This window comes from Littorina saxatilis, linkage group LG16 (genome assembly GCF_037325665.1).
Source record: "Littorina saxatilis isolate snail1 linkage group LG16, US_GU_Lsax_2.0, whole genome shotgun sequence".
NCBI lineage: Eukaryota > Metazoa > Mollusca > Gastropoda > Littorinimorpha > Littorinidae > Littorina > Littorina saxatilis.
In genome coordinates this window covers 173884-185678 of record NC_090260.1, presented here as the reverse complement: position 1 = coordinate 185678, position 11795 = coordinate 173884, and the positions used below count along the sequence as shown (strand labels likewise).

The 11795-nt window shown below is 43.5% G+C and overlaps 2 protein-coding genes across 2 annotated transcripts in view; both read right to left on the bottom strand.

Moving 5' to 3' along the window:
• Positions 1 to 306: 306 nt before the first annotated feature.
• The window catches only part of LOC138950227 (transient receptor potential cation channel subfamily M member 8-like), a 57159-nt gene continuing 45670 nt past the window's right edge, over positions 307 to 11795 (bottom strand). Inside the window, exon 6 of the mRNA XM_070321966.1 lies at positions 307 to 368. Coding sequence (XP_070178067.1) covers positions 330 to 368 — 39 coding nt within the window. The 3' untranslated portion in view covers positions 307 to 329. The remainder of the gene's footprint in view (positions 369 to 11795) is intronic.
• LOC138951276 (uncharacterized) lies at positions 7950 to 10518 on the bottom strand. Its single transcript, XM_070322907.1, has 3 exons — positions 9166 to 10518; positions 8737 to 8878; positions 7950 to 8041 (listed from the first exon to the last, which is right to left on the bottom strand). The coding sequence occupies exons 1-3, from the start codon at positions 10516 to 10518 to the stop codon at positions 7950 to 7952; spliced, it is 1587 nt and encodes a 528-aa protein (XP_070179008.1).

The following is an 11795-nucleotide window of genomic DNA, read 5'->3' as shown; positions in this document are numbered from 1 at the left end:
ACTAAAATGTGTGTACTCAAAAATGTTGTTAATGCTGAAATCAACATAAGGCAACATCCTTTAAACGTAAGGGAACTACCTATTTGCAATGTTTAGGTAATGCTGCTTAAAGATAGTGCTTCTTGTGCCTAACATTGACTTACATTTTATTCAAAGCATATACACACATTGTTTGGTTCAAGTGCTAGTCTTTCGGATGAGACGAAAAACCGAGGTCCCATTGGTGTGTGCACGTTAAAGATCCCACGATTGACAAAAGGGTCTTTCCTGGCAAAATTGTATAGGCATAGATAAAAAATGTTATAGTTATAGTGCGATTGATCATATACTCACCGTCTTTTACTGCTGCATGGACACAATGGTTGACCCTGAAACAATACAAGTCTTCTTCAGTCCTTTAATGTTAATACCAGTACTTTGCAGAGACATAACATATCATTCAAACAATAATTATACTAATTCAAGGACCGTGCACTCAATGTACATTTGTGAGTAATAATGTAAGTGCACTTGTTGCAACCATGCGTCAGGAGAAAAGTGCATTATCAAAAGCAAATCCAATCATGTTGATTGTTTAAAAGCCCACTCCACCTCACAGGTGTACAGGCTGATGACAGCTTATCACCAACACAGCAATACTTAACAGTACTTAACTGATGAATCACGCCCGCGATAGTATTCAACAACTTTAAATGACACGTATAGGTCACTAGAATTCCTAATTAGCACGTGTAAACCAACCATAAGTTCTTGTACTTTACTCAAAGCCCTAGCCATCGGAGGCCTTCTGACCTAATTGTTCTATGACCCATCGAGTCGGTTGCGGTTTTAAAGCGACTCTAGATCTGCACTAGCATTTTATTGTGTACCTCTTGAAATATACTACCCGTCGTAAAAACAGCAACAACAGGTAGATGCTTTTGAGTGCACATCTTTGTGATAGTGATACTTAGACCTGGGAACCCCTGTTTTGCACCTGAGACCTGGGAACCCCTGTTTTGCAACTGGTGTATTCTCAAACTAACTTGGTGTATGTTCAGAAAAAGTGAGCGTACTCCACACGGCATTTGAACATCAATGATTCAAACATATGCTGTACATACGTCCGTCGCACCGTTAATTAAGTTTACCAATAGGGCCTACATGTAAAACAAATGCTTGTTTTAATGTTTACTGAAACAAATGTAATCATGTGTAAAAATACCGGATCAGCTTCGGGATGTGCTTCTGAAGACAAGGGGTAGTCCAGGAATTGGTCTCCTCGTATTTGTTGTTCACTGACCGTTTTGATGGTATTCTAGACAATCATGCTGTCACGGTTTGGTGACATTGACTAAATGTTTTAACATAGAGGGGGAATCGAGACGAGGGTCGTGGTGTATGTGTGTGTGTGTGTGTGTGTGGTGTGGTGTTTGTCTGTGTATGGGTGTGCATGTGTGTGTGTGTGTGTGTCTGTCTGTCTGTCTGTCTGTGCGTGTGTGTGTGTAGAGCGATTCAGACCAAACTACTGAACCGATCTTTATATGACATTTGACATGAAAGTTCCTGGGAATGATATCCCCGGACATTTTTTTCTTTTTTTCGATAAATACTTTTGATGACGTCATATCCTGCTTTTTTAAAAAGTTGAGGCGGCACTGTCACACCCTCATTTTTCAATCAAATTGATTGAAATGTTTGTAAAGCAATCTTTGACGAAGGTTGGACTTCGGTATTGCATTTCAGCTTGGTGGCTTAAAAATTAATTTATGACTTTGGCCATTAAAAATCTGAAAATTGTAATAATTTTTTTTTTTATATATATATATATAAAACGATCCAAATTTACGTTCATCTTTTTTTACATCATTTCTTGATTCCAAAAACATATAAATATGTTATATTTGGATTAAAAACAAGCTCTGAAAATTATTCATCTTATTCCTGGTCGGTTCCTGATTCCAAAAAACATATAGGTATGATATGTTTTGATTAAAAACACGATCAGAAAGTTAAAACGAAGAGATGTACAGAAAAGCGTGCTATGAAGCACAGCGCAACCGTTACCGCGCCAAACAGGCTCGTCACTTTCACTGCCTTTTCTGAGGCTTTTGCACTAGCGGCGGACTACGTTCAGTTTCATTCTGTGAGTTCCACAGCTTGACTAAATGTAGTAATTTCGCCTTACGCGACTTGTTATTATTTAATAAACTTTAACTGGCACTTTTTTTAGTTATTCTGTTTACGTCTTGGACGTAAAACAACTCTTGAAGTGAAGTATTGAGGGAGGTGGCGAGATCGTATATAAACAGGCGTCTGAAATTCATATTTGTTTTTGATTCTATCTTTTTGTATGACTGCGAGAGTGGATCGTGGTGTGGTTAGTTAGTTAGTAGTAACTGACCGTTCATAATCATCTTCTTTGATCTTTGAAACGTGACACATGAGTACAAAATACGGCGAAACAGTATGGGTTCCCAGGTCTGGATATTCAGCAGACATATCTGCTTTACATTAGGTAGCCTTTGTACAGTAGAGGTCACAAGAAACGCAACTCATTCGCGTCCACTGTTGCAAGTGACTTTTCGTAATTTTCAAATTGTCGTAAAATATGAACCAGATAAGGTACATTAAAAAGAAAACAGATTTGTGGGGGATATTTTACTGGCTGTACGATTAGTTCATAGTTTTAATATGTTTATTTGTATACCTTTTCATACATTGCATAATCCAGGGAAAGGGTCAAGCGAGTCGTGATTGCTGGCAAACGTGTCACTTTGACACGCTACACAAATCGTAAAAATGCATATTTTTCCACCGTGTTAAGTCAGTCGTGTAGGAAATGCATCTCTCCACATGCTCATAGGCATTCGCAAAAGCGTTTTATAATCACAAACACGAACATAGCTTAATTAGATAGTGCTAATACGGGTTGCTTGGAAAAAAGCTCATTTGCACGGAATCTTGTGTGCGTGCGTGCGTGTGTGCTTGTTTATGAGTGCGTGTGCCTTTGTCTGTGTGTCTGTCGTATTAAATGTTAAAAAAGCTATAGTGATTGAGAAACAGTTTGGGAAAGCGATCTTCAAAGTGACAGTGGGCGTCGACTGTTGCACTGTGAAGCGTACCTGCGCATCTTTGTTTGCGTGTTTGTGTATGTGTGTATATGTATGGGTGTGCTTATGTGTGTGTATTGGTGTATGTGTGCATATTTATGGGTGTGTTTGATGGATGTGTATTGATGTATGTGTGTGTATGTATGTGTTAAAGGGGGGGAGCGTATGTGTTTGTCTTCATATTACTTTCATACGATTTACTATGCTAACAGTTCCTTGTGAAACAAAACACAAAATCTGCAGGATTTCTTGTTCTTGTTCTTGTTCTTGTTCTTGTTGTTCTTGTTGTTCTTCTTGTTCTTCTTGTTCTTGTTCTTCTTCTTCTTCTTCGCCCATGGGCTGAAAGTCCCACGTGCACTCGTGTTTTTTGCACGAGTGGGTTTGTACGTGTATGACCGTTTTTACCCTGCCATTTAGGCAGCCATACGCCGCAGTTGGAGGAAAGATACAGTTCAAGCACTGCATTGATTGATAGAATGTTTAACTTACTTCTTACAGGTAAATTAAACTTGCGTGTCACGCTAATTTGTCGACCAAAAAGTGGAATGGCGATACCCTTGCTCATTGTGCTAGAAGCTATTGTATAGCAGAAGTTAATCTTCATCTGAAACTGGTAACTTTGCAGAGTTCAAATATTAAACAGCACCGACAACATTGTACATTTTTCTGAGACAAGCAGTGTAAAGAAAACAAGTGACCTAAACTATGACGCACGTTTCATGCAGTGTCACACGCTGAAACATGCTACCATTTGGAAAAACAGGATCGATGGTGGCTGGCATTATGTTTGCTCAGTAGTGAACACGTGACCAAAATCTACGTAGTGGTATATTTTATTAGAGAGGCATAATTTTGTTTTGTTTATGAATTCTTTACGTTACAATTGGTCCCACACGACAGAAAACTTATTAATTGTCAATATACCTCAGATTTGTTAAAATTAGATAGACATTATGAATATTTTTCTTGTGTCTGAATGTGAAGTAAATACAAAATGGGCAAGGACATTTTATTCGTAGTAACGACTTCATAGTGTCACATGACTCTTCATGCACTTGTATGCATACTATAATTATTAGAACTTTTTTCAATTCTGAACAACATGATTTACAACATACAAATATGCGACCAGAACTGCTTTCTCAAGGAGCTTTTGTAAAACTTCATGTTATGAAATAGAGAAAATAAGGGAATTAGCAAGAACTGTTGAGATTTAATGGCTTCTGACAGTTATGTCACCTACACAGTTCAGCATGTCATAACATCATTGTAAGACTAAATATTCAAACGAAACTGAATGTTGTGGATACAGATTTGACAGGTGTTTTTTTTTACAATGACCCGCAAAGAGGTCAACCTGCTATTGCCGCGGCCCGTTGTTGCCGCGGCCTGTTATTGCCGCGTCCCGTTGTTGCCGGGGTCCGTTATTGCCGCGGCCCTTATTTTTTTTTAATATTTTTTTTCATAATGTACATTAATTTTTATTGACGAGAAAATCTGTTACGCAAGGAGACGGAAAGGACGACCCCCAGCGGACGTTTTTGCCACGTCCGCAGGGATTGGAACTCGCAATCATGTGCATTGGAGGCAGGCGCGGCGGCCCTCCCGAGGGAGGGAGAGAGGGAGGGACGGAGAGAAATAGTGGGATGGAGGGAGAGAGAGGGGAGGGAGGGAGTGATAGAGGGGGAGGGAGGGAGATAGGGAGGGAAGAAGAGAGAGGTAGGGATAGTGACAGAGTAGAGATGGGAGGGAGGGAGGGAGGGAGGGAAGAAGAGAGGGGGGAGAGGAAGTGTGGAAGGGATGGAGGGAGGGAGAGAGAGAAGAGAGGGGAGAGATGGAGGGAAAGAGATAATGGGATGGAGGTAGAGATAGAGGAGGGAGGGAGTGAGAGAGGGGGAGGGAGATAGGGTGCGAGGAAGAGAGTGGGAGAGAGAGAGAGAGAGGGGGAGGGAGGGAGAGAAAGAGAGTGGGATGGAGGGACAGAGGGAAGGGAGTGAGAGTGAAGGAGGGAGGTAATGAAAAGTCGATTGTTGGGGGTAGGGAGGGAGGGAGAAAAGGAGGCAGGGAAGTAGTGATATATATATATATTGTCACAAACGCATACATACTCTTTGATAAGGCCAACTAAAAAGAGATCACATTTCACATTTATACTGCTACTAAATACATTAATCCAAATAATACAACATACGCAATATCACACGTTCAGAAGATACAGACAGGCTACTAAATACATCAATCCAAATAATACAAAATACGCAATATCACACGTTCAGAAGATACAGACAGGTATTGCTCGCGCACTCGACGTGCCGGCGCTCTCCCTCCCCAGGTTACACGCTGCACACCATCACAGCCGTTGACCAGAGTTCCTGATAGTGATACTGACAGGTATTAGTCGCGCACTCGACATGCCGGCTCTCTCTCTCCCCAGGTTACACGCTGCACACCATCACAGCCGTTGACCAGAGTTCCTGATAGTGATACTGACAGGTATTGCTCGCGCACTCGACGTGCCGGCGCTCTCCCTCCCCAGGTTACACGCTGCACAGGTACAGTGTATCCTCAGAGTCTATTCTGATTTACGCAAATTGTTTTCTTACAACTATAAACTTTATCAAGTCATTTTCAGACTAACCTCAATGAACAGGTTAGGGTTATTTATAACAATACGCAGTCGTACCATGCATTCACATTCACACACAGTCAATGGTATTTACCAAGAAGAATAATTATGACAATTGCATCTAGTCTACCAAATATCCAGTAACAACACTTACCCCTCTCAAGGGCGTTTTAGCACTCTAAATTACGGTGCTGGTTTTAGTCAGCTGCTAGCTCAGGTAACCGCCCACCATGGAACCCAATACCATGACGCGTTCTCCATCTTATTACGTCATCTGCTTGACGTAAACGCGACTAACTAAAATAGACGGATCGCTCGAGAGCTGGTCGAGACTACTGCAGAACATACACGAAAGAGCGGCCTGGCATCAGCTCAAAACACAACCTCTGGAAAACTTGCACTTAATATTAAAATCATCAAAGTCAGTAGTTCTTGACAAAAGGGATCCTTGACACTACCCTCACCTCAAGATGAAAACTCCAGTTTTCTAAACATTGTCACTGCAGAACGACAATCGCCCTTTTTTACAAAAAGGGACTTAGGTACGAATGTAGGTCGGCCTCACTGGCCAACGGGACAACGTGACAACACGTCTGCTTCAATGTTTGACTGCCCTGCAATGGGCACGATCTGAAACTTGTGTTCCTGAAGAGCCAGCGCCCAGCGGGTCAAGCGACCGTTTTTCAGCTTGCTTTGCTTCAGGTACGTCAACGGACGGTGGTCCGTCTCAAGCATGAACTCTTGTCCATACAAGTACCTAGAGAATTTGTCCACAGCCCAGACGATGGCGAGACATTCTCTTTCAACAGTCGAGTAACGCTGTTCCCGGTCCAGAAGTTTTCGACTCGCGTAGGTGACGGGGTGGAAGCGTCCGTCACGCTCTTGGAGCAGTACGGCTCCGATGCCTATGTTTGATGCGTCCGTGCGGACTGTGAAAGGCTTCTGGAAGTCAGGTAACACAATCACGGGGTGTTCAGACAAAATTTCCTGAATCTTTTCCAGAGCCACCTGGCACTTTTCATCCCATTTCACCTTGTTTGGGAGTTTGCCTTTCGTCAGATTTGTGAGTGGGCTGACAAGATCAGAAAACTTTGGAACATATCGGCGATAGTAGCTGATGAGACCAATGATCGCCCTCACTTGTTTCTTAGTCTCTGGTCGGCCAAGCTTCAACATCTTGTCAACCTGTGACTGAACTGGTCGCATGGTGCCGTGACCAATGATGTGACCCAGAAACTCAATCTGTTCAAAACCAGCTTCAACCTTAGAAGGTCTCACTGTTAACCCGTTTCGGTCAAGTTTGTCCAGGACCTGTTCTGTGCTAATCAAGTGTGATTGCCAGTCCTCTGTTGCGATCAAAATGTCATCAAAAAAACTGACAGCCATGTTTTCCTCCAAATGGAGTTTGCGCATCATGCGTGCAAAAGTTGCTGGTGCTGTCACTAGACCAAAGGCCATCTTCGTGCACTGAAACAAACCAAGTGGCGTCTGGAAAGCAGTTTTGTGCTTATCCTGGGTGGCCATTGGTATTTGCCAATACCCCTTTGCGAGGTCAATCTTTGTGAAGAACCGACTTTGTGATAGCCGGGCAAATAATTCTTCAATATCCGGAATAGGTTCCGCGTCAAAGACAGTTATCCTATTCAGGGCACGGAAGTCGATGCAGAAACGATTTGTTCCATCTTTTTTCTTGACAAGAACAATGGGTGACGAGTATGCAGACGTGGATGGCTCAATCACACCCAACTCCAGCATACTTCTGACCTCCTTTTCTATCACTTCGCGGGTCGTGAATGGCATAGGATAGGGTTTGAGATGGATCGGCTTATCCGTAGTGACCTTGACGGAATGCTCCTCAAGACCAGTAGTTCCTGGATCTGTGGTCATCATGTGAGCTCGGCAAGCAAATATCGGCTCCAAGTCCCTCTTGCACTCTTCTGCACGCTCGGGATTGTATTTCACATCCAGTTGTCACAAACGCATACATACTCTTTGATAAGGCCAACTAAAAAGAGATCACATTTCACATTTATACTGCTACTAAATACATTAATCCAAATAATACAACATACGCAATATCACACGTTCAGAAGATACAGACAGGCTACTAAATACATCAATCCAAATAATACAAAATACGCAATATCACACGTTCAGAAGATACAGACAGGTATTGCTCGCGCACTCGACGTGCCGGCGCTCTCCCTCCCCAGGTTACACGCTGCACACCATCACAGCCGTTGACCAGAGTTCCTGATAGTGATACTGACAGGTATTAGTCGCGCACTCGACGTGCCGGCGCTCTCCCTCCCCAGGTTACACGCTGCACACCATCACAGCCGTTGACCAGAGTTCCTGATAGTGATACTGACAGGTATTGCTCGCGCACTCGACGTGCCGGCGCTCTCCCTCCCCAGGTTACACGCTGCACAGGTAAGGGAGACTGGGGCAGGGTGGGACTTTTTTTAATTTTTTTAATCAATTGCAATTTTCTAACACCTAATTTTCAAAATAAACACAAATACGATCTTTTTATAAACTTTATTGAATTAAAAACATAAAAACGTAACTTAATTTGATATTAAATATGCCATTTTTAAGCAAATAACCGTTGAAAATGAAACAAAATCCGGGGCAGGATGGGACGAAGTGGGGCAGGCTGGGACACACTGTGGGGCAGGGTGGGACTGTCCCACCCTGCCCCGTCCCACCCTGCCCCTGCTTTGTCCCAAACTGCCCCATACACAAAGTATACTAGTTGAGTAATTCAAAAACAAGAAACCATTTTCCACCATTATTAACCATTTTCAACGTAGAAGGTAATTTTTTTACCGATCGACCAACATAGTGACTTGCTTATTGACCTTTTGCCACAGGTAAAAATAAACCGTTCAGAAAAATAACACTTAAAAGTATGTTTAAGTAACATCCATGGCAGAAGAACCAAATCATGGTACCTTAGTAAGTTAGTACCTTGCCTTAAACCTTTGCCTTCCATTTATTCTAAACAAAAGTCACATTTGTATGATGTGGGGTCATCTATCTGGCCACACTGCTCATGGCACCACTGGTTGCACACGGAGCAGCAAATCCACGGCTCGTTCGGCTTGGACTTTCCCCATGACTCCAAGCAGAACATGCAGACCACGTCTTCATCTTCCTGACAGAACAAAATATAATTATATTTGAATTACTGTAGCAAAATATAACTGGTTCACTAACAGATTCATCCACTGCATTGAACACAGTATTTGTTGTTAGGTAAATAAATATGATTGTTCGCATATTTTGCCCATCTGAATGGAATTCCAGCTATACTCTGTCAAGGGAAAAATCAAATCAATCCAGATAAAAAAAGGTTGAGAAACTTACGAAACACTTAACATTTCGATACTCTCTTTCAAATATCTTTTCAATAAGTTATGACGACTAAACCAATTGTTTTACATGCTCTGGTTGTAGTTGCTGCTGTTCTGGCTGACCAGGGGGCTGCTGCTCTGGCTGATCAGGGGGCTGCTGTTCTGGCTGATCAGGGGGCTGCTGTTCTGGCTGATCAGGAGGCTGCTGCTCTGGCTGATCAGGAGGCTGCTGCTCTGGCTGATCAGGGGGCTGCTGTTCTGGGTGATCAGGGGGCTGCTGTTCTGGCTGATCAGGGGGCTGCTGCTCTGGTTGATCATCAGTTTCGGTAACCTGAAATCCTGCAGAGTCAAATGTGACCACACCAGAGCTGATTGCTTTTGACATTTCAGTCAGGAACTTCAAAAGGTCATCAAGATCCTGAAATTTCATCAGGACGCCCTTCCCGTTCGCGCTTGGCATGCCGTTCTGATTGCGTGAATGCGAGTCAAACAGCCAGAAACTGTCTGTGGATTTGTGTATCATCACGGATGTTTCCTTCAACACGAGTATCATGGATGGGAAGTTGTCAAATGCTCTCTTGATTGCTCCGCTCAACGAAAAAGCCTCACTGAATGACGGACCGAGACCAACCACGCCACATGCATGTGCAGATCGGGAGACATGAAAATTCTTATTAAAAAGGTTGATCTGTGCTGGTATATCCGACAGTTGAAGATATCCTTGTACGTTGTCTTCTTCATCATCCAACATTTTCTGGTACATGTAGTCGCCGAAAAGCAAAACTAGGTCCAGGTCTTCTTTCGTCCACGTCGACATGTCTTTGATCTCAGCATAGGCAACCGCAGAAGTGGCCATTCCAACACATTGTCTGCCCCTCGTTCGGTCATTAAATACACTGGATCCCTGATGGTAGGTTGCCTGTAGAACTGTTCGTGGTGTCTTTGATCTTCTTGCAGTGGCCTTGGCAGGTTGTGATGGCGCTCTTTTTCTGGACTGAGATGCTGTTTTCTCTGCTTTCTTTTTCTTTGCACTGACGTTTTCTTCAATGATGTTCTTTTCTGGTGTATCAGTGAGAATGCGACTGGATCCCAAAGGTCGTCCTTTACGCTTGCGAGAGTTTTTCGGAACACTAGCGTGTGGTCTTACATCTGCTGGTGCATGGGAGAAGCTAGATTCTACTTCTTCTACTGATATTGGAGGAGATGGTGGTTGTTCTTGTTGGAGAGGCGACGCTCGTGGTTGTTCTTGTTGGAGAGGCGACGCTGGTGGTTGTTCTTGTTGATGAGGCGGTTCTGGTAGCTGTTCTTGTTGGCAAGTCGGCTCTTGGGGTTGTTCTTGTAGGTGAGCCGATTCGGCTTCCTCTGCTAACTCTTTGGAGAACATCTCACTGTCAAGAGGATAGATTCCTGTGGCTTTGAAGCCGCTGATTATGTTTTCCATTCGGAAAGCTCTGGGATATGCACTCCCAAGAATGGTGGACACATGATGAATCGTGGTCCTCGTCCCCGGATGCATGTACATCCACCTTGACAGGGCCTTGTTGTATTCAGTTTTCAAAGGCCCGAACACTCCGACATCAAGGGGTTGCATCCGATGTGTACAGTGTGGTGGAAGGCTTAATAGCACCACCCCCTTCTCCCTGCAATGGTTGATAGCTGCCAGGGAAATGTGGGACTCGTGGTTATCCAGTATCAGCAAGACCTTGTTGTCAGGCGAACAATTGACATGCTCAGTAAAATGTTCCAAACATTCCACAAACAGAGACTTTGTCATCCAGCCGCCAGAACGTGAACCCAGTCCTTTTGTCCCTGGAGGTGCATTTATTGTCATATGGTCATGGAAATTCACCCGCGGAAATATCAGACAAGGCGGGATGCTGTTTCCAATGGCATTGACAATTGCCAACATAGTAACAAGTTCACCTCTCTCCTGTGACACTACCTGAGACACCTGCTTTACTCCCGACTGCGCCAAGACTTTAGTCGGTTTTAGGGACGTCATCAAAGCGGTTTCATCCGTGTTGAATATCCTGTCAGGGGTCAGGGTATGCTTTTCGTAGAGATGTTGAAGCTTCTTGAAAAACTCGTCAACGTTGTTTCTGTTGAACGCCATCATCCTCGCCAAGCTGACTGCTTCTGGGATTCGAATTGATATCTCTGGATGCCTTTTGCGAAATGCCAAGACCCAGTCTTCACCTGCACGTTTATTCCTTGTCCAGCTTGGAGGACAGACTTTTAGGTTTTTGTTTGCGAGATCAAATGCGAGTGATCTCAAAGTCATTGAATCGATAGGAAATCCATACTTTGAAGCCTGGATTATGTATTCCACCAACTCCTGTTCTTCGGCATTCGTAAAGACTTGTCGAGTGTTGCACTGAGATGTCAAGGAGGAGATTTTGCCACGGGACATCGCTCGCCCAAGGCTACTTTTCGACACAGAAAACATCCTTGCAGCCTCGCGAAATGACAAACCTTCTTTCACAGCTTCCACCGCATCCTTCATATTTTGCACTGGTTTTGAAGTCCATTGCGTCTTTCTCTTGTATGTTCTCACCATCTGAAAGTCGACAAAAGATTTAAGACAAACACTACACAAACTACAGAGAGAGAGAGAGAGAGAGAGAGAGAGAGAGAGAGAGAGAGAGAGAGAGAGAGAGAGAGAGAGAGAGAGAGAGAGAGAGAGAGAGAGAGAGAGAGAGAGAGAGGTTAACACAGCAT